Below are 27,171 nucleotides of genomic sequence, written 5' to 3'. Positions count from 1 at the left end.
GAGAGAGAGAGAGAAAGAGAAAGAGAGAGAGAGAGAGAGAGAGAGAATGCCTGTCTAGCGTGTCCTGACACTCGCGCGACCTTCCGCTCGTCAATTAGTCGCCGTTAATGAAATGAATTTGTTCCACGAAGATTAGCACTCGATTAATCCCCGCGCGCGTTGTCGCGGCGCCGCGAGCTTTTCTCTGAATGGGCGGTGGCTGCATGCTAATTCCGCGGAACCCGGGCGAAAACACACCCTAAAAGTTAGCAACCCTGACATAATTTCTGCAGCTTTTACCGCGAAGATTCTCGAAATAGCACATTTTACTACGAAGGGGAAAAAGTCATTAGCGTTTGCTGGCTCGTTCGTCCCGCGAAATTTTGCGTTCCTCGCGTTTGCCGGATCCCTCCGCCGCTCTGAAGTAGACTAATTGCGCGTGTTGTAAATATGTAACGTTAGTAGTATGTTTGTATAATTTATATGGTACTGGTAGTACGTTTATATAATTTATATAGTATTAGTGATATTATGATTATATTAATATACTTATATTTATTTGTAAATATTAAAGATACGGTAAATTGCAAGAAAATTGTTTTATAAATTAGCAATAGTATACATGTATATTATACAATCTCTACAGCATTAATAATACCATAATACTATAGTAATATTACTATGCTAATATCAATGAAACAATTATGCTAACATAAAATAATATAAATCTCAAAAATATGAAAAATTGCCTAAATAAATTAACAATATTACAGATATATAAATAATAAAAAGAAAAATTGTATTAATAATACTATTTAGTTGTGACATCTGCGCCTTCTTTAACACACGTTTACGGGCATTCAGACCAAAAATGGACGTTTTTAAGACATCCAATATCTATCTCATAATAAATCAAAAAATCGTAATATATAAAAAATCTGTGTCTCCTGGAAATACAGATTTATCAAGAACGAAACATAGCGTTCGATGGAAACGCAGAAACAGCGGTGTCTTTCGCAGAGACGGGCCGGAGGTAAAGTGGAACCGGTGTAATTAAATTGGCGATATCGGCGTCGGCGTGGACGTTGATCGATATGGCAGGAGACCTGAAATCTTGTCACTTTGTGTCCCCCTACCCGGTTAAACCGGCTCGTCATTCAATTACATTTTCCTCGAGCCGGTCGCGGCGCTTCCTCTGCCGGCATTAAAATAATTCATCGGCATTGTACGCCGTCACAACGGGGCGGCTAGACCGGTGCTCCGGCGCAACATCAATCATATTTTAGAACAATCCTCCTCCATTCGGTGGGCCGCGCCGCGCCGCGTGACTAAAGGGAATCCAATCGAACCGGTCACGGGTATTACCGGTAATCATCGCCTACCGCCGTTCCCAACGATATATACCCTGTACCCCGTACCCGGTACTTGTAATTACGCTCGCGCCGCTGGAAAACATTTAGCGCGAGCTGCGCTCTGCTGCGCGTGTGTTACCCGCCTCGCGTTTCTTCTAACCCATTCATTTCGCGATGGACGCACGACTCTCGATTACCTGGATTATTACCGGCAAAGAGCTGTCTCGGTTACAGGTGAGATCGATCCGCGATCTTCTGTCCGCGGAACGGTGTGCACAGGTGCATGCAGGTGGGTTACGCGTTACTCGCCGGGCAACTTTCAACGGTGGAGCTCTGAATAACGGTAGAGTGTTACCGTACGATTTTAGTAATAGATCGATTCAACTCGATTTTTATAATAATATTTAAAGCTTTTTAAATATATTTTCGATGAGCAAAGTGCAATAATTGAACTAACAGCGTAGGTAACAAAGGGCTGTAATTTAATGTCTACTTCCGATGCCGTGAAAGTTGACACAGAATATAAAATATTAGCTAAGCACAGTAAAAAGTTATAATAAAAATCAATAAAAGAATAATAAAATACTTACATAAAATTATATCTATAATAAATTAAATTGCAAATCCTAATACTTTTGGAGCTAACAAGCTCGGCACGAAAAGTCAACATTGAGCCAAAGTCCGCTTTCAAAGTTCCTTTTATTATTTTTAATCTTTGCATACCGAACCATAATTTGTTACGTCACATGCACCGTGTTATTACCCGCGTTACGGACAAATCGCGAGCCAGAGTTCGCGAGAAGCTCGTTGTTATTGTTAGGCGGAACACGGCCGCGTGCACGCGAATCGATCCCGCAACACGCAGGCGCCCTCTCGCTCGCGTGCACGGCCTCCCCCCCCCCCCCCCCCCCCCCCCCCCCTCGCGACGAGTAATTAATAACACGCTATATTGATTAATCACGTTTTTCAACAAATTCACACTTTCGTACGACGATCGGGGCGGGGAGCTGCTTGTCGGTCGGGCAGGCGAGCGAGCGAGCGAGTCAATTAGGTACCGGTGTCCCCCCCCCCCCCCCACCCCCCGGTAATTAATCAGCCGGAATATCATCGGCGCGTTCGACAAACATGGAAATTAATAAACGAGGCGGTAATGTCCCGGTCGCACGGCAACTGTCAATTACCCCGAATTCATTAAAAGCTTCTTAACGAACGTACAGTACCGTAGAAGCACAGGTACAGTTGCGTCGTTTTCATATTATTTATCTATTTTAAATTTCTATAATATGGAATATTTTTCAGGTTTGCTATCATTTTGTTTGCATTCATTTGGGCAGTTTTATTTTCACGACGAAAGAATTCGTCGAAGAAAAGTCAGTCAAAGTTACGTTTATGATATTAGTAGCAGGTAGTCTTTCTGTACCGTTGGCACATTTCCTGTACCATAATTAGAACGCGAGAAAGTTGCCGGAAAGAATAATTACGTGTTTCGGGCGAAGGAGCTTCGCGAGATTCGATGATTGATAAATGTGGAAATCCGCGTTGCGTTCTTTGAAATCGATATCGACGATACTTAAAACGCAATTGATATCGGCGCTGTTAGAAATATAATTAATGTCGGGGCCGTTTAAAATACAATTGATACCGGCACGGTTTAAAATATAATTAATGTCGAGACTGTTCGGAAGATAATTAATATCGCTGCTGCTCGAATTATAATTAATGTCTAGGCGACTCGGATTACAATTAGTATCGGTGCTGTGTAAAATGTAATTAGGAGGGATACTATTTGAAAAATAGTTTCTACGAATGATGTTTTAAAATCAGATTTATATGAATATTATGTAAAAATGAAATAATTATACAGATTTAAATATACGTAAAAATATGGAACAGAATTATGGTTTCCTTTAATAAGAAAATAGTTACGTAACGAAGTAACTAATTCTTAAATTTTTCACAGGAGTCAACTGATTATTTTTGTCAATATTAATTTTTATTAATACAATGTTAATAAGTGATGAAATATTATTTTCTTCCTTAAAATGGCACTTAAAAATGGTAAAAAAATTGACGAAGCAATTACTATATTTAATTATAATATATTACAAGTAACTACTATGTAAAAAGAATTTTTCAAAGTAGCATAAACAACAAAAAAGCCGTGCGGAGCTCGAACAAAAGCAGTCGAAGGCGAATCCCACGTAAAAACGTAGCCAAATCTGCCAATAAATCGCGTCGATTGCCGTTTTTGTTAGTTTTGTATTTAGTAACGATGAAATCCGGGCGCGGCGCCGCGTCCGGATTGATTTTAAACGAATTCGTTAGCAGACGGATGATTACATATAAATTGGTGAAACAGTTAGCGGGGCGAGGTAAGCTTCGAAAATTCAGCGAGCGAGCGAGTGCGGCGCGGCTCTCTCTGAAAAAAAGTTTAATGGAACAGAATTTACAGAATGAATTGAATCCCGAGTAATCGGGCAAACCGTGTGAAATGGGGGGGGGGAGCGAAAAACGGCCACCATCTTCGCGCGCGCGCGCGAGCTTTGTTCCGCGTGGCCAAGTGCGCGCCGGCGATTGAATTAGTTCCAAAATTTTGATAGGAAATCCATTAACGGTCACGGTTGCAGAACCGTGCCGGCCCATTTCCTCTCCGTCCAGAGGAAAATATACCGGCGGAATATTTGTTCGCCGGTATTTTCCTCTCGCTCCGCTATTAGCTTGTTGCGCGCGAAATCCTGTCGAACTTAACCTAAAAAAGCTAAAGTAATTAGCCTAAGATAGCTAAAGTAATTTCTCCGGCTTATAGTATTTCCTTTTTATGTAACAAAGTGCATCTTACGCATACGTAATTAATTACTGTCATTCGTATCGACATAACATAACCTTACCAATGTTCGAAATGCAAACTTTGTTAGTATAGAAATTATTTTGCAACGTGACAGAATAATTTTATGAGTGTTTCAGATATTTCTCTGCTGCGAATAATAATATTTTGACTGAGCTTTGACATAACCTTGCTTCGAATTAACTCCCCCCCGGCTGGAATACTTTTCCTTATTTCCCGAATACACGTACGAAAGTTTTCGGTCACAATATCGCATAATATCGTGTCCGGGATTCCGTATAGGGCGTAATTGAGTCGCATGTAAATATTCCCGTGTCGCTTGGAATTTCTTATAGCGGGCGAAGAACTCGAAATATTTAGTAATATCGTGGCACGGCAGGTGTATCCTCCTGTCAAGCGAATTCTTTAAATAACCGATGGACAATATACCTCGCTTCGATACTTTTCGTCTCCGAAACTTTGCTCCAGTTCCGTCGGAAAAGTCCCTAGGAAAATGACCTTTGTCCAAGTTACTCCCCCCACCCCCACCTCTCGCCCTTTCTCGGCCTCGAAAAAATGCAATAAATCTGTACGGAGGGGTGGGGAGGAGGTCTCCCTTGAAAGACGCTTCTGGGCTTAATCCAGTGCCACGGCTGAATCAAACTGTAAATCACGACCTCGGTTACTCGGGCCGTACGTCGTTGAGCCCCGGGACAGGAGATAAGCTGCGCGGCGCGGCATTAAGCATTTCTGTAATTTAGAGCCGCCTCCTTGGAGCGCATTCTTCAGCATCACTCGAACGTAATTTCTCCGGGCAATCAAAGACGGAGCGGAGAGACTGGAAAGGCGCAATTATTTTCCACCGTTATCGGGCGACTCGATATTTTAGGTACGATGTTTAACAACTCGCGTTTCTCATTTTCCGTCGGTTTTATCCGGCTATTTTCGTTATCGCGTAATTGTTAACCCTGATCGTTCCTTTTGCGATTACTATAGTCTGTAGTAGATTAAATATACAATTTTTGGGGCATTTATAATAAATTTTTCAATTACAATATTTACTCTATTCGTAAATTAATGTCTAATGTATGCCATAATTTTCTATACCTTTTCTTCCACATTTTAATTATTTATTTCTCCCACGTATTATTTCTTTCTATTATTCTGTAGCCAATTATTTATTCATTTATATCAAAGTGTGCAATATTAAGGGATTCCCTGATTCAACACACGTTTTATAAATTCTTCTCTAAAACTCACGAAAATGTAAAATTCATTAAATCGACCATTTTTAGTTCAGCAAAAACTGGTAAAGGTACCAGTTATTTTTTCGCGGCTCCCGCGCGCTGCGGTGTTACAAATGCATGAAGATACAACCAAGGTTTACACTCGTGCGTTTCAATTTAACCTAACACAGTCGGCGTTGTTAGATTCAGAGATTAGTTAACTCGTAGAAAAATTCCGAGAGCGGGAATAGCGTTGCGCGCATGTTACGAAACGCGCGCGCGCGCGCAACATACACGTCACCGCCGCGCGTGAAACGCAAAAACAATGAAACAGAAGCTCGTATGAACACGCTGTCCTCGCTGGACATTGATACGGAGTTATGGTTGTTTTTATGCTGCAGCGTCGAGCGTGTCCACGCTTGACCTAGAAAATTGCTACCCTCGAGCCTCGACGCTTGTGCAGACCCTTAAGTGAAATTTTTAAAGATTTGAAATTAAATATTTAATATTTAATATAATAAATATTTAATTTCGAATCTTTAAAAATTTCACTTCGAAATCGATATTTGTATAGAACAGATCAATTTTGTTTAAAAATGGAGGATTTGTTTGAAAATTTGTTTAATTCCACAAGCAATGATAAAAGTGATAAACAATGATAAAAGAACTCCCAAAATGGTTCAGACGGTATAATTTCGTCGCAATTGCTGTTTTTTAACAAGTCAACATATAATATAAAAATATGTCATTTTGATGTAAAAAGACTACGGATAATTTAAAATTTTTTTAAACAATGTTCCGTAGGATTATATAGAAATTATCAGTAAGTAATATCGAATATATATAAACTCTGCAATTTCTAATAAATCATTCGTTTTATATATAGCATTAATATTAATAAAATAATAAAGAAATAATTCACTAGACAAATCCTAAAATTCCAAATAAATTCTAAAATAATCATAGCCTAAATTCTTAAAAGTTGGATCTCGAAGTTCACTGCAGATTCAAATACGAATCTAATCTAAACCTTATCCGGAGATCTAACACTAATGGTAACAAGTTTTAATAGGGTTCCGAATTAGATCAATTCCACATTGAATATAGGTCTAACACAGTTCCAGCTCTTCTAGATCCAATTCAAATTGTAGTCTGGAATTGATCCAGAGTTTTCTTTGACTACACCGAAACCTGGATCATAATTCCAACGCAAATTCGACACGTTTACTTTAGGACATATATTGAACTATAATTATTATTTATACTTGACAAAACCTTATGCTAGATTGAATTCTGATCGTCATTATGGCATTATACTTGCTTGACACGTTTCTAGGATTCGCAAATTTTTTGGTCGTTCCAGAAATATTTTTATACAATGTATATATGCACTTTTTTATTTTGCATTTGGTGTTATATTTATATAGGATGTTCTGAAAAATTGATATGTATTTTTTGGCGTCTATTTATATTTTTAGTCACCGATTGAGTCGAGAAACGGAGATAACTCGTCTTCCGTCCGTAATTTATTAGGTTGGAAACTATGAAACGGGCGTTTATGTCTAGTCTGTATACAGCTTCGACGCCCGTTTCATAGTTTCCAACCTAATATATTGGAGAAATGCTTCTACCCAATTTGGAAACTATGAAACGGGCGTTTTTGGTTTGTCTGTATACAGCTTCGACGCCCGTTTCATAGTTTCCAACCTAATACTAAGAAAAGAATCTCAAACAATAATTCCAACTCGAATCAATTCACACCTCCGCCAAAAATCGACCATAATCGATCACCCCCAACTGTTAGAAGCCCGACCATAACCCAGTCGCAACTCAGACCCACATTCCCCGTTTGCGCCGTGAATGTCTATCTCCGCAGCAATCACCGCAACAAAACCAGCCCTCCGATCGACCGCGAAATCCAAAGCACCGCGAGAAACAGAGTCTCGGTGCCCGAAACCTTCTGGCACATGAATATGCATGTAAGCTGCGGCATTAAAAACGGCGCGCGCGCGCAGAGCGAGATTTGTCTATCAAGCGAGAAAGAGAGAGCTTGTATTCATGGTTCCTCATAAAGCCTGACCGGATGGTTCTTCACAGGCAACAGCGTCTCGTCGGCGCATAATGGAGCCTTTCCCGACGATGGCTCCTTTAAAGAACACGAGTCGCGCGGCGGCGGCGGCGGCGGCCAGCAGCATCATCGACTTTGCCCGTGCCAGCGACGCCTATCAGATGATGTAACCGAGCGAGCGAGCTTTCAGCGAGCGAACCACCACCACCGGCAGCCACGCGAAGAAACGCGCGCGGCGACGTCCGAGGCGCTCTTTTAGGCGCCGGAACGGCTACCCTTCGCTAGAGCCAGCCACCGTCCTCCACGTGGGTCGATAACCACGCGTCTCGGCGCTGCGAAATCGCGATCCTCCACCCTCAGTAACCCCTCCTCCCCACCCTCGCAACCCTCCACGGCTACTCTGGTCACTGGCATATCTTCCTGAATTACGCGGTCCCGTTCATCCGGCGGCCAGCTGAAAAGAAGACCAGTTTCGCGTACTCGCCGGCCGGGCGCTATTACCCGCGCGAAACTGGGTCGCCGGCTGCTGAATGCACGCTGCGGAAGCCGAAATCGATCAATGGGCCGTCGTGAAGCTATGGTTTTTGCTGCCGGTGATCGTCCGCGGATCCACCCTCTGGATCTATCCTGTGGATCTATACCCTAGGATTATTAATGTTCTATTCTAACTTATGTCATAGCGCAAGAGCTAGCTCTTCGTGGCAGGCTATTTAGCCTATTACCTGCGTCGTTGGGGCGATAAATATACAGGGAAAAATCCCCTCGTCTCCATTTAAGTGTCATCCGGGGGGAAGATCGTCCAGGTTAGGAAGCGGCCCACTTAGCCGCCATGTTTAGTACATGGTATTCCCGTCACCGCGTTACCAGCAGAGGTCCCGCCTCCTCGTGGCCGGTACGATCTCTAGGCTAGGCTCGATCTCTTACGGATCCACGCGATTGACACGCCTGGAAGACGAAGCCACCTCGAAACACCATCCTTTTTGGTCCCGGGACTTTTTGAACCTTCTGCCCGCAACATCTCGGTGGCTACATATATATATATCTCTGCCATCAACGTCTATCCTCTATCTCTCTATCTGGAATAGAGGACAGGCGTTGCTTAGGCGGCGAGTCCCAGCCAAAAATGCTAAAACTTTCGAGGGACGCCTGGCGATCGTGGTTTATTCTCGCCGAGGGTGGTTTACCGTAGGGCTCGAAATTTGACGCCGAAGGAAGGACACTCTTCTTGCAAGCAACTCTCGGAAGATCGCCATTCAGCCGGAGGAATACGGCTCCGTCAGCTGGACTTGCAGTTTTGTCCTACTTTCCTCCTTTGGAGAGCTCTGTTTCTTCGCGAGGTTTTTCGGCCGCGAGCCGCGCGTTGCCGGGCGGACAAACAACGCGCGTGTTTGGAAACGGAGACGTCGGGGCTGGGATTCACGGCGGGGAGATATGTACGGTCAAATTTACAGCATGCAAGTGCTCGGCCCAGGCCGGCTTTTTATATTCTGAAAAGTGAGACGAACGTGGTTGGGGTGGTATGGGGTTCTTTAAGGATTTTTTATTCATTTTTGTTGTATAGGTTTTATTTTCTGTAATTTCGTTAGTTAGGTTCATTTATATTTGATTGTTATATTTTGTTATTATTGGGTGCTAGATGATTTTTGTTAGGTACTAGATATTAGATATTGTTTTTAGATATTAGATATTGTTTTTAGATGTTAGATATTGTTATTAGATATTAGATACTATTATTAGATGTCAGATATTGTTATTAGACATTAGATATCGTTTTTAGAAATTAGATATTGTTTTTAGGTATTAGATATTATTATTAGATACTATTATTAGATGTTAAATATTGTTATCAGACATTAAATATTATTATTAGACATTATTACTAATTTTTATAGAACGTCAGATATTCAAACCTAATTTATAATATCGCGTCAAAGGTGACTTACAATTCCTAAAAATTAAATATACAATATTATCATTAAAACCCCTATACTATTATCACATATCAAACATTACTATTATATACACCTTAACCCTCCTTTCTGCACTTTTTATTCATAGTTCACCCCGACCCCAGTGTTTCATCCGCTTCTACAAAAATCATCGTACTTGTCACGGATTAAAATAGCGAACACGATTGAACAGCAAATGTTATTGCGTACCGTTGCCGGGGACAATTCAATTCAAACACAAACAGTTTTCCGGTGTTTATTGTCCTTCCGGTCGGACGAATATCTCGCTGCGCGGATGTTTGCATTTAATTCGACGCTAACTGATGTTTGAAGCTACGCGGTGCTTGCTTATTACAAAAAATAACGTTTTATTGTTCGTTTTAAGGAAGCCACGTATATAAATACAAAGACGAAAATTGTTCGAAGACTATTTTAATAGATAAATATTATTTAATTTAATATTATTTAATAGATATTATAAATTATATATATTTATTGGAGGTGGTATTTAGGTGACCTGGTTTAAGTGGACCAGACGATACACGTGTGCACGGTGCACCGGTGAAATGTAATTGGGGTGACATTTTCGGTATAGTGTCTTACAACTGGAACGCGCGTCGCTGCTTGCCAGTAATTGGGGAATGAATTAATGGAGGGACAGCTTTACCGGCTCTATGTTAATGCATTAATGACGATTGTTTGATCCCGCTGTCATTGTTGCAGTCTATCAATTATGCAAATACTGGGAATCAATTAGACTGACTGCCAGCGCAGGCATGCCGGCATAATAATTCTCGCCGATGATATTTGTCCGTGACGTTCCTACATGACGTCGGCCCTGTTAACGATAAAATAAACATTGCGGCAAATTTGTTGCAACAATCGCGTCGCTCTAGAATAATTATACGATCTTATCGAAATCTTGCAGCGTAAAATAAATGTCGGCTTTGTTTGTCATTATCATTGCCATTTTATTTAGAGCGGTGCACTTGTATTATAGTGCAAATGGTTGATTGTTTAGAAGGCTAATGAAATTTCTTGGTTAGGATTGTTTTGTTGAAGATACTAATTGGGTTACATAATACCCCATCACATTTATCACGTGACAGTTTTATACCATGTTGATTTTTTTTTTATTATTTCAACCCTTTTTAGACGATTTTAGCTCCAAAATTTGTTTCAACCTAATATTTAAATTTAGTGTGATTCCTATAATATATATTTATATGAAATAGAACGCTTCTATTATTTAACAATTTATCGAATAAAAGCGAGCGTAAAAATATAAGAATTCTCTTTAAAATAGTACAGCAACTTTTCATGTCTAAAAGTCGTCACTATAGCGAAAAGTCTTAACCACCACAAGTAGAATCCTTCTTCCAGTATAACCGTGGTCCAGTTCCACAACAGCCCCGGTGCACAGCAGCATAGTTCTCGAACTGTTTAGACAATGCAGTTTCGATATTACTAATAGCTTGGTTTCGCGACCGCCGCGCCATTTTCTGGCGGACAGTTGGCGTTAACGTTCCCCGATAAACTATTTAGAGGAGGGCCGTGACAGTTAATAACCATCGAATAATAAAATATCGTTTGAATGGCAGGTCGGAATAACCTGACATAACCTGCGATTCTAATTATCTGTGTATGCGCGCGCGCGCGCGCGGGCAGCGCGTTTTCTCTCGCGTAGACGCGCGTACGCCGTATCGCAACATGTTCCTCTGTGCTCCCCATTTGCATCGATTCGATTCAATGCTCGCAACATTGTTTCGGATACTTCGGTTATCTAGATCGTGGACTGTCGTTAACGAAACCGGCATCGAATTGCAGAAACCGATACGCCGAACCGTAACGCATTGTTAAATTATACTGCCGTTGTCAGGGATCTTGCGCGGATTGTTTACGAGACCGAATATTGTTCGAACAATGTTAAAATCGGTCAGAAACATTGTTACTTCTTTCACGTTTCTCCAGTCAATAATTTTTCTTTTTTACCTTGGTCATTGACAATTTCTTTTTAGGTTTGTTCCATTTGTTATAATGTGTATATAGGTATTATATAAATTCTCTCGTCGATGTTAAAAATGAAATGAGTAACTAATTAAATGTTAAATGAACGAGGAAAAAAAATTCGATTTTATTGACGGTTTTTTAGTCTCGTTTTTCAACGTAGTTATATATTTTTAAAAAATTTTTTTGGTACTTAACAATATGATATAATATACTATAATATACAATAAGATAATATAATACAATACACTATAGTAAACTATATTATAACATATCACAGCATACTACAATACTTAATTTTTCAATTTGCCCAATTGACATCAAATCAGCAAGAACCCAAAAATATACAATGAAATATCAAACAATCCAATTAAATTAAATCCATTTAAAATCAATCCAAAGCCACATTAATGACTCAATAATAATATCGATGCATCAACCCCTCGTAAATGTCTTAAACGAATAAAACTAAAGAAACGTCTCGAATCACGATATCAAATATATCCCGAATATTTACGAAAGTTCACGGAGTAGTATATCAATCTTAACGGGAGGGGTTCCGCCGGTCCGTGTCCCCGGCTAGTTTGCATTCCGGTGCATCGCGCAATACCATTTATCTTCCATTAACATAGGAATCCACGCGAGGCGGACAAATTTTCGTGCAACGATTCACCAACCGCCAGACCCCTGGATCCCCTTTTTACGTTCCGCCGGAAGCATGATAGATACGTTGCGATACGGGCGGGAGCGAGAGGGTGGGGAGAGGGAGAGGGAGGGGACGACGCCGAGTATTCATGCGACCGGCATTACTCGCGCGCTTTTCGTGCCGTCGAGTGGCACTCGTCGCGCATTCGAAACGGAGAACACGCGCGACGACGACAACGACGCCGTCCTACGTCAGCGACGATGAAAAGATACGCCACGAAAGACGTAATACCATCCGCGTGGAATCGCGGGCCGATCATAATTGATAGAGTCTGTTGTTACGGTTCTACGAGAGAAGAATCGCTTCAGGTGGGAAATAATCGCGACGGTGCTCGTCGCGCGGGAAGCCACTCGCTTTGTTCTTGAAATTCGCGTCGTTGGGTTTATTGCGTCGCGGGCGATAAACCATCGACCCGTCCCTATTGGAAAACCCTATATTTCTCAGAAATGAGACATCGTGTTACATAACGATGCGTAATGTTGTTATTCTTCCTCCAGGCAAATTACGATTGAAACGTACCAAGCAGTCATCATGTTTTTCTTCAGCATCGAGTTGCAAGCACGTAGTTTTTCCATCTAATCTTTCCTCGACTGTTGTTGACGGCGTTCATAATTTATTTATTAGCAACTACACGTTGGTAATTTAATATAACGATGATTGTATCTGGTAGATTTAACAATAATAATTGTAATAATAATTGTAACGGTGATAGTAGTAGAATGTTAGTTACAATAATATTAATAATAACACTAGTAATCAAAACAGTAATAATTACAAGAATAATAGTAACAATGATATTAATACAGAAGGATGTTACATTAACAATAACAACAAAGGAATATATAAAAACTGAGAAGAGGTATGTAATAAAAATATGTAATTACAATTTTCATTATAATTATAAGGGAAAATTTTAATTATAAGACAGGATTACGACGAGTCCCGGAAATTTGGCAAAATCGAAATTTAATTTCGAATGCAATTTCCAGCGCAGCCATAACCTGCCTGGCCCCCTCGCGCCGAAATTGGGTCAATTGAACCTAACATCAAATTACAAATTCTGTTTCCTCGGGAAAACTTTTGCGAACCACTGCGCTGTATGTACTTTAGACGAATGGAAGTTTGATTTTTTTTTTAAAGCAATTTTCCCGTGTATCTTTGCTCTTTGTGCGGAAAGTAGGTCGATTGAATTTGCAATCAAGTTACATGTTTCTTGAGAAAGCTTCTGCAGCCCGTTGTATCGTGCATAGCGTGCTTTGAACGAATGGAAATTTCAGCTTTTAACCCTTTTTGCACTTCAACGATGACTCTGAGGCATTACTGATATTATTTTAATGTTACGGCGCTTTTTGAAATAATTTTTGTATTATGAAAATTTAATTTCGCGTTATAGGAAATGAGGGAAGGGATAGCTTTGAATGGGAAGGGTTAATATTTTTAATGCAAAGGGTTAATACCTCGAGTGCAAAGGGTTAATGCTTGGAAATTAGAATTTCGCTACTTTCGTTTCCGGATATTTTTAACTCTATTAATTACCAAATTTAAAAAGATAAGCGGAAGCAACAAATAAAACAATTATTCAGTAAAAATATTTTTACCAGAGTAGCAACAATGATGTATCATTCTTCGGCACTAAAAGGGTTGAAATCCTCGACTCCGATATCCCATTGCTCCCAAGACAAAGAACACCCTTCTCAAATATTTCACGCGATAAAACAAAAGTTCCAACAATTTCCGTAGAAATCGACGCGTCTCTAGAAAAGTGGATGACAAAAATTGTCCACGTCCCTTCGCTTAGTATCCATCCGCCTGGCATCGGTGTCGCGTGGACGGCGGAGTCAGCGCGTCGGTCGGCAGCGGACCGCGCGCCAAAAGTGCACGACTAATGTCCGGCGATTTGTCAGGGACGGCGAATTTGTAATCGTTTGTCAGCCGCTGTACACCGGTAAACACAACTAACTGCCGTCTTATTCAAATGAGGGCGGGAGAGGGGAGGGGAGGGGAGAGGGCGTCTTAGGCCGACGCCTATCCGCGCGCAGCCTCGCCCTACGAAACTCTCAGCCCCTGTACTCTCGACGATCGCGCGCAAAATTCGCAAGCGCGAGCTGCGAGAGCACTGTCCCCCGTCATTAATCTTAAAGAATTTTCACCGACCTTTCGCCCTCGGGGACCTGCTCCGTCTCCTACCCCTTTCCTCGCCAGATATTCGCTGGCTCAGCGTGTTTATCAGGTTTTTCCGAAAAATTGCTTGCTGACCGTAAAATAGGGAATTTAACCCTTTGCACTCGAATGGTGACTCTGAGGCACCACTGATATTGTTCTTTCATCTCTTAAAATAATTTTTATAGCAACAATGTTTAATTTTAGAAATATTGTTAAATACGGTATTATTAATAGAGCAATTATTGCCAAAAAGAAAAGAAAGCCAAGGCAAGCATTTAAAGGCTCAAGAAATTCAGAATTTCAATTGTTCGTTCGGCGATAATGTTGCTTCGGTAATAAGGTTGTTGCTAATTTTGAATTCACTGAAAAATAAGGTTTTGGATTTACTGAAAACTTAGGTTTTGCATTTACTGAAAACTAAGGTTTTGGATTTATTGAAAAATTAGTTTTTGCATTTACTGAAAAATTAGTTTTTGCTTTTACTGAAAACTAAGGTTTTGGATTTACTGAAAAATTAGTTTTTGCATTTACTGAAAAATTAGGTTTTGCTTTTAACTCTGTAGGAATTGTTAGACGCGTCGTTTGCGCGCGGGTGACATTCGCGATACCGAATGTGTTAATCGGGATGGATTTAATGCGAGGCATGCATTTGTCACACGATACGACAGGAATAATCCATGTAATGAGATCAATTTACATATATTGTTTTATGCAATTAGTGTGCCGATCTTTATGCAAATGTTCAGATAGTCTCGATGCGGATCGTACATGCTCTGAAACTGTGGTAAACAAGACTTTTAAAGATACCGCGTAGAGAACGTAAAGAACGTCGCTTAGAGAATTGTTAATATGAACAATTGACTTGTATTCTACACACACTTCAATGTCATAGATACATAATTGTTTAATTATACTGTCATGAAATAATTCTTTACATATATTACCACGACTGAAACGTTATGAATTATGTAATATTTAATAACGTTATAAAATATATCTGGTTGTATACGATGTTATATTGCAAACTATTACTTGACAACTACAATGTTACTTTAAATAATATGGAGATTTAAAATAATTTAACTGACATAAATTATTTTATGTTTCAGGGATGCCGTAAGGGATGCAGAGGAGCCTCTGCAATATTTTTTATCGGGGTAAGTATCCCTTTTTATTCTCTAAAATTAATATTCTTAATTTATAATATTAATAATATAATATTAATCGCTGTTTTATACATCGATGACAGCTGTTCGAAAATAAGGAATTATATCGTGTACTTATTTAAACACGATGTCGGTGTCAGCTCTTTGGAAATGCTTGTACCATTTCCAAACACAGAATTAAATTGTACAGTCTTTACCGTGAGATTTTAAACATGGCTCTAATTTACAATCTATTTCAAGATGCACTTTTTAACCTAAAATAAAAAAGGCTAGACATAACAAGCGGAGAAAGTAAAGTGACTCGATGTGTTTCAAGTAGTCAATTGAGAACGTGAAAAAGTGCTGGGAATTATACAAACTCTACTAAGTTGAACGAGGTACAGCCTTGATAAAAAACTGGTCCCTTAGAGCCCTAAGACTTCGACCCTTCAGCCTAAGTCGTCGACGTTAAACGCAGAGAATCTTAAAAATTCGACGTTGTTTACCGGCGTTGATCGATCGCATCGGCAATTCCAGTCAATTAATGGTCCACTCGGAAAATGACTGGCGTTCTCTTCAACGGCATAATACCATCAGAGAGAGAGGGGAGACGCCGCGGCGCCGTGACGCGGCGGTCTCCGTGTATTGTCGTGGGCAAGGGTGGATTCCATAAACGCGGCCGACAGCCAGGGAATCGTCGTCGTCGTCGTCGTCCCGTAGACACACGCGCGCCACTCGACGCCCGACGATTCACAATAATCTCGTCGATACTCTCTCGGTGGCCATCCATTCCATCCCCCTTCTAGCGCGAGATCACGAAGCGCTGACTAGACACACGGGGGCCGCGTCTCTCTCTCTCTCCTTTCGTGGGGCGGAGCGTAATTTTCGTGAATCGATGTCTGGTTTACGGAGTGGACACGACCTCGTAAATATCCGCGAATTTACAGTCGCCTGCGCGGTGGCCCTACGCGCGACAATGCGGAAATAAAACGGGGGGATAGACGAGTCCTATTCTACCGACAAATACTCTGGATCCACCCTGTGGACATTTGTATCGCGCCATTTATGACGCATTGTTTCGTCGGTGATCTTAACCCTTTGGAGTACCATTTTCTTTATAATTGCAATAATTAGAAGTTTTTTTGTTAGAATAATTTTTAAGGAGATGAAGGAGAACTTGTGTTTATCGTGGGCATTTGTTTATACTGAACAGGTTGTTTTTTTAAAAAAGCTCCACCACGTGTCGTCAAAGTATAGTTAGGGTAATTGCAATAATCACAAGCCTTTTGGTCATAATAATTTTTAGGAAGGCGAAGGAGAACTTGAATATACCGTATGCCTTCATTTAATTAAAATTTTAAATTTAAAAAAACAAAATAATATTTATACTGAACAGATTTTTCTTAGAAATCTCCACATCGCATATCAGACTCTTAAAAGTATACTTAAGGGTTAACTATACGTCTATATATACTTATAGAAAAGGAAATAACAAAACGAGAAATCATCTCGTCGTTTAAATAATTATTTATCGCCGTCATTCGTTCGCGATTACTTAATTCTCTGATTATTATTCTTCATTGCCCCATTTTCTCTTATTTTTCCCCCAGGAAACATTAACAAGTCTTTCAATCAATTACTCCATCGAATATTTCCGCTAAACAGAAACGAAATTAATATTTCATTTAATAGCAAAATTATTCTCCAAGCCCGGCGAAGTAAATTAAAATATAACATTCTATAAATATCGCTTAGAAAACGCATCGATGAAAGATTGTAATGAAAATTACGTACAACGAGGCTGATTGGTATATTCGTTCGGCAAGGAACAGATTGATAATATTTATCTGACCTGTTTACACAAGCCGCGTACGGTTGCGCACCGGGGTCTCGTTCTAGAGAGGTAATTTGGTTCCCGTTATCATCAATAATGATTAGTACGTTTGTACGATTTCGTGTCAACACGCCAGCGAATTTTCTCCAATTGCGAATATGCTAACGCGCGCTGCATTTACGGTACTCGCGAACGGAAACCCGTGCCGCCGATTCATATTTTCCGTTTCCGATTGTTTAACCCAGAAATTTTCCGTCCGGCATTTTAGCGTTTTTTATTTGCTCGCTGTTTTTTTAATTTTATAAACAGTTACTTTCACTCACGGAGGAAAATAATTTTATACAGGGAAAAATAATTTTATACAGAGAAAAATAATTTTATACAGAGAATAATAAGTTTATACAGAGAAAAATAATTTTATAAAATAATAAAAATTATAAAATAATTTCATTACAAAAACTCCCCCTCGACAATTTCGATTTTTAGATTTTCGACCATGATTTCGAGCTCTTCTACCACTGTGCAGCGCCTCGTACAGCAACAGTATCATAACGAACATAGTACTCGTACCAAAAGGGTTAACGCTTCATCAAATCAATGAAAAATATTCGCGCAGCATTTCTTACAGCGTCCAAGAAACGGAAACGTTATCAAAGTCGCCCGGAATCGAGGAAAACTCGGTTAGGCGATTGTTCGCGGCTTGCCAATTAGGTTCGCGAAAGCGGTAAAAAGATTCGATGAGAAATTGGAAAAATGCAGCGTCAACCCCGGTTCTCCTTGCCAGGATTAACGAGCAGAATTGGCGCCGCCGAGAGGTGTTGGCTCGCCGTTCCGAACGCCGTCGTCGCCGGCAAATTTCCCGGGCCGCGCGTACAATAACGTGGAACGGCCGGATAAGCGCTCGAACCCCGTGAACTTTTCGACGAAATAAATTCGTCACCTCTCCTGTAAATTATTGAGGCTGTTTCCAAAACTTTCTCCGCGCGCCGCGAACCCGCGAGAAACTTTCGGCCTCGTTTGTTCGACGAGGGCGATTCTTTTTTTCCAAGTTCGCCGAAGTTGAACGATGCTCGCGCTGAGTGCATAACGCCTGCGTATTTATGGTATCATACATGATTTACCAGGAAACCTAACCGTGTGCATTTTTCATGGACGAGGAAAAAGGAAATTAGGGTTTCGTTGATGTGGTGTCGATGCAATTTGGTATAGTTTCTGCGCGAAAATTGATGCGGGTCTATTTGTTGCAATTTTTGAAATTTTTGCTGTCGTAGTATAGTAATATAGTAGTATAGTAATTTGGTAGTAGTATTATTATAATTACCTAATAATAATAATTTTTGAAACTTTTGCTCTCGTAGTAAAAGTAATATTATAGTATAATAATTTGGTAGTAGTATTATTATAATTACCTAATAAGGTAGTATATATGTACCATGAATTGTAGTGTGTAGTAAATAGTATAGTATATGTATAGTAAGTATTATATACAATACATAGTACTAGAGTAATTTTCCACCCCTTGAGCCAATTATATTAGAATGAGTGGAAATGTTTAAAAAAATTGAAGAAACTGTCTCTAATACTCTTCTCAATCCCTTATAATTATTAAAAAATAAGATAAAGATATCGCTAGTATTTCTTTACAATAATAAATTTTTTTCAATAGTATATCAACTCAGTAAATCGAATAATAAACTACGTCATTAAAAATAGTATCAAACCACGTCCCTTTGTCAAAATCGATTCGCCATAACCCTTTAAGTATCCTATTAATTATTATCCAAATTTCATTCCATTAATTATCCAAACTGTAATACCCGAATCGGTAAATATCGTTGCACAAACACAGGGCGTAAAAAGGGCGTAGTTTCCTTGTAAACGTTGTTTAGCGAAATGTTTTTCTCTTTCGTCGAGCGTTTTATCGCGATTCCGCCGGCCAGAGAATAGGAATTAAAAACACGCGATAGTAGAGGGGAGGCGTAGCGTGAAAGCTAGGAATTTCTGGCGCGCGCTCGCGCGCGGCGAGTTAGAGACGAAATTAATTTTCACCTCGGCGCGATGCGTGTCGGGGAAAGGATACGTGGGTGGCTCGCGTGTGCTCCTCGTTTACACGATATTATACTTCGTAGAATAAACTACGTTGGACGATAATGGGAGCAGTGCATCTTTTTTGCCGGTGGCCCGAGCGCGGTTTCAAAGAGCATCGTTGATAACAGGTGTGTCTCTGCGTGTGTGTGTGTGTGTAGTCACTTCATTACGATTACATCGCTGTATTTATGGGAGACGCGTGTGCATCGCGAGATCGGTGGATCACGAGGCCGATCAAATTTTCATAAAGCGAAGCAGCGGTCGAGGAACAATTTACAAAAGAGACGGCTCGATGTGTCTCTTGATGGTGCATTGATATATGAATAAATTTAATATGATGGTACATTGATACATTCATAAATTTAATATAATAATACATTGACGCATTCATAAATTTACTATAATAATACATTGACACGTGAATAAATTTAATACGATCGTAAATTGACACAAAATAAATTTAATAATCGAATTCGTACAATCATTTCTCGGATCTTTATCATCTGCGATTCAAGTACAATCAGAATTCCCACGGCACTGTACAAGGCTCTCCGCAACTTTGTTTTAGATTAAATAAAAATCTAAATAAATTTAAAATCTAAAATAAATTTAATAATCGAATTCGTACAATCATTTGTCGGATCTTTATCATCTGCGATACAAGTACAATCAGAATTCCCACGGCACTGTACAAGGCTCTCCGCAACTTTGTTTTAGATTATAACCCGAGTTGGTTCGTTACCACTCTATTTTACACGACATTTACATTACGAGTTCTTCCGAACTTCGCTTTACGCGAACTCTTAACTAAAATTAAGTCTCTAACGCTGGTCCGACCGACGGCTTAATTAAACTGTAACTTCAGTTTTCAAAATTCTTTGACCTGTAGCGATCCAGGGAATTTTATCGGAACAGCGAAACTTTGTAATAACAGAAATGATCTGTCGCCTGGCATTTGTTCCGCTACGACCATAATATAGTCGCGATGAAACTTGAAAGAAAATTGAACACTGTGCAACATACTTGAAAAATAATTGCTTAATTACGGTAAGAAATATCGGATTAAATAATACGGAAAATAATAAGAAATTAAATTTTTTTATTTTATCATTTTATTATCAATTTTATTATTTTATTATTTTATCATCAATATTAAATGTCAAGCGATATACTAGAGTCACGATGTCCCCTGATAGGGGACAACGCAGTGCAAAGGGTTAAAAGAAAAAAATCTTCTAAATCCTTCTTTCGCTGTCCAGTTCACGGTTTCCCACCCCATAGAAATCCCCCTCGCCATTAACCCTTAATTAATCCTACCGGAACGAACCCGTTGACGCGTTAATCCGAGTTGCTGAATTTTCCGAAAGATTACGCCAAGACGTTCGGAGCTCCTTGGTATTATAATATTAGGTATCGAGCGGGTGGAGGGGGGAGAGAGAGAGAGCTGCGAGAGCATCGTCACAGACGGAATAACTTTATGCAAACCCGATGATTATACGGAGCGCGCACGATCCAATTAACAGAAGATGACAGCTGTCAGGCGCACAGAGAGGGGTAGAGCAGGCTACCCCCAAAGCCGATCTGCCGCGGAATGCGTATCAAGAGCGATCGATGAATCATTAACGTGCGACGCGTACTCGATTGTCGCGGACAAGACCTTTGTTCGTTGTTTAATTGATAATCCTCTCGCTCGATGCCGGGCCGAAGTCGGACGAAATGAGCCACCTGCGCGCGGTGGTGGCGGCCGCGGTCTGACAGGGTACCCACTCGGCTCCGCGACCCAGCGCGCTATCCGACCAACTAAATGAGAATCAACCCCCCTCCCCCGCCGTCACGGTCCGCGTGGTCTCTTTCCGTGCGAGATTATACGATATCGTGACACCGCCGTTACGTTTCGCGTACGGTTAATTGTAACCATCGCTTCTCCGCCGACTATCGTGGCTCTATAGTTTCGGTAAATGATCGTAACCCTTCCTGTAGCTTTCAACCCCTTGCCAATTTATTTTTAATTACTGTCGGGTATGTTTACTTTTGTTTATAATTACTGTCGGGTATGTTTACTTTTATTTATAATTACTGTCGGGTATATTTACTTTTATTTATAATTATTTATAATTACTATGGGGTTTCTTTAATCCATTGCTGTACCTTTATTTCTTTGCCATCGATATTTAAACATTCTTGTAAATTAAATCACACGATAAATACAATATTCTTTTCTGTTTTAAGAAATTAGTGCAATGAAAGAAATTCTAATTTATAATTACTATGATTAGAAATTTGTTGAGCGCACTATTGTCTTAGAAGAAGAAGAAATTTTGTATTTATTGTGTGATTTAATCGACAAGAATATTTAAATATTGGTGACTTGGCGTCTTTTAAAATATTAAACATTAACTAATTACAAAGTAAAATTCCTCTCAAAATCAGTTACTGAATTAAAATATTCGAGATCGGTTACTAAACCGTGCGACGCCTAATTTTCCTCGAAAAACACACTTGCCCAATAAATAAACGGCGCGCAGAACGCGGTAAACACCGCAAACGAAATAAATCGCTGCGAGGTTGGCCCGCGGGCCGCAATCACGTCCACTTAATTCGGGCCAATTTCCATTTCATGAAATAACGCCGGACACATCCCGAATAACGCCGCGCGCGCGCGTCCGCCGCCCGTAATGCAGCGGTGTTGTTAACCTTATGGAGGTCAGCGGTAGACCCGTCCGGATCTATGGTACTCGGGGGACGTTTACTTACGATCCAAACGGAAACGGGCGTGCGCCCCCTTGGGGAGAGGGGAGGGGAGGAGAGGAGGAGGGAGGAGCGCAGAAATATGTAGCCGGGCGGATTCGAAGGCTCCGGGTATCATAATAACCTATCGCTCCGTGTTGATCGTCCTAACTGACTCGACGATGAACTACCGCTTGCCACGTGTGGTAGGATACCTTCGCCCGTGATATTTGCGAAGCTTAGTTAGAACGATCCGGTGTTCTCGATCGACTCCTCTACATTTCCACGATCTCCGCGCGGAGGCTTCCGTTCTGTTCTCTTTAATCCGCTCGTGATTATTTTCGTGTTTGTTAGGTTATGTTCGGTTCGCCGTCTCGAATTTCTGATTTCGCGATTGTTTGACGTATTGGACTCGTGCTTGATCAGTTTTATAAATGGAGACAGGGTTCTGTGTTATTTCGATGGATATTTTGAGAGCGGAGATTCTCTGGTTTTCTTGCATTATCTGCCTTTTTTCTAAGAACGTTTTTTTTTCTAAAAACGTCTCTTGGAACAACAATAAATTCCCCTCGTCCCCCACGAATTTCTCTGAAACAGCGAAGCAGTCATCAACGCATCCACAAAAGAAATCGTACTGGAAGCGTTCGGACAGAGCTCGCGTTCGTCGGAAAACAATATGCATCGCGCTCGCCCGCGAGATATCACGCTGACAGGGATAGCCGCAACAACGCCGTTCGCGGGAGGAACCTAAGCACGAAACGTCGTGACCTAAAATCCCTGTACCACGGACCGGTGTATTACAGCGTAGACTTTATGCCGCGGATTCTACGGATCCGCAGCGATCAAAGTTCGAAGGTATCGTTGTCACTGGGTGCGCGCGCGCTCGCGCGGAAGGGACGGCGTTTCACGCAACGCGGGTAACCGGCGCGAAACTTGCCGGGCAAGATAATTACGTGCAATCTTGGAAGTTCGACTGGATATCCATCCAGTCCCATCATCCACGAGGAACGGCGTGGTTTTGTGTTAGCGCGCAAGTTTCCGGCGCGGCACGAAAGCCTGGCGAGCTAGCGAGCGAGTAGTAACCGGCAGGAGCAGAAGCAGAGCAGCAGCAGCAGCAGGCTCCGGGAACGCATTACGGGGTCCGAACACTGTCAGTCGCACCTTCCGGCTGCACGCGATTCGAGGACGTTTACAATTTCCGGCAGACGTCGTGCGGCTCCGCGCTCGAACCACCCTCTCTGTCTCTCTCTCTCTCTCGCTCTCTCTCTCGCTCTCCCATGCCTTCCAACCCCCACGACCCCCACCAGCGGCGTCCTGCCGACGGCAATCGCTTGCGCAACACGTTCCGGGTAAACGGGTTCTACGCAATCCTGCTGTAATAATCCGGAAAGCCGAATTGACAGAAGACGTCGGTTACCGTGTACGTGCTCGTTCCCATCGACGTCACTGTTTAACCGTGACGTTGAACGCTCCCCGCCAGACACCGCCGGTGCCGAGAGGGTGCTCCACCCTCCGCCATGGAATTATGATCGGCCCCGTCTTCCGATCGCGGACCTGGTACATACTACTCTTTAGAAGCGCGCTCCTCGCTTTTTGTCGATCGCTTTGGGTCTCCATAGACGACGCCGGAAAGTTAACTTCGACTTGGGTATTTACAGTCGATTTTCGGAGATTAACCCTTTGGCTACGGCAGACTTTGACACGTACGTGTCGAGTTCTAAGTTCCAATCTTCAACCTGCAAGTTTCAAGCTCCAAGCTTCAAGTTCTAAGCTTCGAGTTCCAAGCTTTCAAGTTCCAAGTTTCAAGTTCCAATTTTCAAGTGCCTTACTCCAGACTTTAAGCTTTAAATTCGAAGTTTCAAGCGCCAAGCTTCAAATTCTAAGCTTCGAATTTCGAGTTCCAAAATCTAAGCTTTCATATTCCAAGTTCCAACTATCAAGTTCCAAGCTTCGAATTTCGAGTTCCAAGATCTAAGCTTTCATATTCCAAGTTCCAACTATCAAGTTCCAAGCTTCGAATTTTAGCTTTAAGTTCCAAGCTCAAGTTTCAAGATTCAAGTTCTAAGTTCCAAGCTTTCAAGTCTCAATATCTCTCCCTCTTTAAAACTCTATTTCTCTGTGTCCTTTTTCTTAAATCTCACTCTCTTCTTCGGACCTGGTACACACTCCTCTTTAGAAGCGTGCTCCTCGCTTTTTGTCGATCGCTTTGGATCACCATAGACGACGCCAGAGAGCTAATTTCGACTTGGGTATTTACAGTCGATTTTCGGTGATTAGTATAGAATCAGTGTATAATTAATACTTTGAACAGAAATACTTTAAAAATAAGAAAAACGACTCTGCATTTTAACTCGCTTTTCAATCCACCTCCACGAGAATGAATAAAGCGACCTGAAGATCTTAAAATAAATTACGTCGATATTACACGAATGATTTAATGTCGAAAAAATATTCATACGCTCCGCGGAACACAGCGTTTATTATTAGACCGGAGATCGCCGTGTAAATATTTCAATGCCCGCGCGGTAATTTGGGTCGGTTTAATCAATCGGAATGGAGATCCTTTATTGAAGGATACATCAGATATTCAACGGTATCAAATGCCCATTAAAATTCACGTCCTTTTTATTGCGAGCCGATATCTCGCCACGCCTTACAAAGGAGAGAAATTCCTCGAAAAAAGTTCGACGCCGGCCGACACTCGCGAATGATTTTCTCGCGGAAGCCAGGCGACAGCTACCAAAGAACGTTATCAATGAATTAACGGTGACAAATTATGCTGGCTCAGCGGGGCGGCCGGCCGGCCGGCGAAAGTCCTGCAGCTAATGGAATGACCCATTAAATCCAACGTAAAATTGGATTCCGTTTCGCGGCCGGAAACGCTGGACAAACGCGACGGAGGAGAAAAATTATCGAGCGGCGTACGGTCGGCCGCTCTGAAAATAGTACAGCATCGTACGTCCTCCGGTTTTGTTTAGAGAATATTTTCGTAGAAATAACTGGCGCAAATAGCTGGCGCGACCTGTACGGAAATATTCTACGTACTTTATTTAATGTTACCGGTTACTGTAGAATTATTTTGAATTCTCTGCGAGCGCGTAAATAGATTCTTCAAGATTGACGTTTTCCTCGTCTTTTTAGCTAATTTTGTATTTTATATTTTATATTTATGCAGCGCTCGAAGAAGTCTTGACTTTTAGCTAGGAGTGGGGAAAAGGAAAGGGTGCTGTTTGGTTCGTCCTGGGCGCGCTGGAGGACTCGTTAGTGAGGCTAACTTGGGAGTTTTGCCTTAGATAAGGATAAAAGGACGTTCTCGGCGTATATATCGAAACAGGGACGATCTTAGGTAGCTTTCAGAAAAGGAATCTATCTGTTGGCGAGTGTAGGAGGTAGTCACCACATTTATGAAATAATAAATAACAATTTCAGTATTAATATTTTATTTTGAGTCTCTCGCAGCTGAACGATGTCACTTATACCGAAAAAGGGGATGATTCTAGGCTTAAATAAAGTACATAGAGTATTTTTGTATATATCAAGACAGTCACTTGTTCATAAAAATATATATTATAATATAACAAAAGCTAGAAGAAGCACGATGCCGGACGATGTTCAAAGCGACGTATCAGATATCGTATCGAGCACTCGGTTGCTACGCCTATCAAGAACGATGGAAATCAGCCCCGTCCGTCCGCTCCCCCCGGTGCCCTTCCGTGCAATATACGATCACGTGACAGGACCTTCTGGTGTCTGGCACCGAAACGATCAGGAATCGATGTTCACGCGTGCCTTGACTCGGTCCGACATACCCGGCCGAATGTTCGTGCCGTCGAGTACGCGGGTATCCGTGGTATCCCCGACACGAGTACCCCTCTCTCTCTCTCTCTCTCTCTCTCTCGTCCACTCTCCCGGCGGCGGCGGACGTTGCGCATCGCGTGGGAGGATTCCCACAAAGACGTTCTCGCCGTGGAAATCGGCACGTAGCCGTAAATACAAAGTTACAAAGCTGACGATCAACGGGGAACGACGAAACGAGCGCCGCTGTCACGGGGCCGGCATTTCTCCGCGTCCACGTGCGCGCACACGGCCCGAGAATGCGACAATGACTGGCGGTGGGATGGGGCAAGGGCCTGTGTCACGGGAAATGAGCGCGACGGTTACGCGAAATTTAAGTCCTCCGCGCCGAGTGCGGAGGAATGCCGCCTTCGACCGGACCCCGCCCGGCTTGGTTATTTATTTAATTGCTCGCTTGTTTGGGTGATGTACCGGCCGCGCGGTATAATGGGACACCGTTTATTCGAACTTTAATTAAGAGGGGGTGGTTTGTAAGGTTTGTGAAATTTGTCGATTCTAGGCGGGATCCTGCAACATTTAAAAAATTTATTGGAATTGGTTCCAAAGAGCAATAATTTTTTTGAAAGTGGGCTAGATGATTTCTTGAAGATACTTTTTGAGAAATTATACAAATTTTGAACAGCAAGATATTTTTATTTTTTAATCGATGTTAATGGAATCGCCATTATAGAAACAACCTATTAGTTATGGCCATTTTTGACCACTCTATGTTTGCAGATTTTCATTTACTTTTCAGCCGACCAATAATTCAAGTTTCAGCATCCTCCACTCTTATCTAATATATCGAATCAAGAAACGACGTTTTCGCGTGCAAACAATGTTAATACCTAACCACAAAAGTGCCTCGAGCGAACGTAAAAAGAAACCGCCCCGAACCTCCGAAATCGGCTCTTAACCCTACGCAAGCGTAAACAAAACCATAAGAAAAGAGGATCGCCTCTCATCCAGACATCCCCTAAGTCCAGCCCCCGGCCACCAAGAAAGCCCCCGATCGCGCAAGGGTCATCACCCCGGTAGCCCAATCTCGCGAACAACCCTCGCAGGTCCGCGCTGCCCTCGGCGTGTCGATTAACGAACCAGCTCCGCCAAATTCCAGATTCACCGATGAAAAACCAACGATCCGTTTAATCGGATGGGTCAGTCTCTAAGACCCGGCTGGAAGAGTCAGGGGTGGACGGGAGGTGGAGAGAGAATTGCTGGTCGTGTCGTATCGGAGAAACGATCGCCGAGGGGGCAAGATCGTTCTGC

At 41.6% G+C, this 27,171-nt stretch overlaps 1 protein-coding gene across 1 annotated transcript in view; it reads left to right on the top strand.

Annotated features, from left to right (window-relative positions):
- Nolo (ADAMTS-like no long nerve cord) overlaps window positions 1-27,171 on the top strand; it is a 247,065-nt gene that overhangs the window by 52,963 nt on the left and 166,931 nt on the right. The window contains exon 2 of the mRNA XM_078191531.1: window positions 15,384-15,431. Within this exon, the coding sequence (XP_078047657.1) occupies window positions 15,384-15,431 (48 nt within the window). The remainder of the gene's footprint in view (window positions 1-15,383; window positions 15,432-27,171) is intronic.

This window comes from Augochlora pura, chromosome 10 (assembly GCF_028453695.1).
Source record: "Augochlora pura isolate Apur16 chromosome 10, APUR_v2.2.1, whole genome shotgun sequence".
In the NCBI taxonomy this organism is placed as follows: Eukaryota; Metazoa; Arthropoda; class Insecta; order Hymenoptera; family Halictidae; genus Augochlora; species Augochlora pura.
Note: the sequence above shows the minus strand (reverse complement) of the source record. Positions and strands in the feature narration are given on the sequence as shown.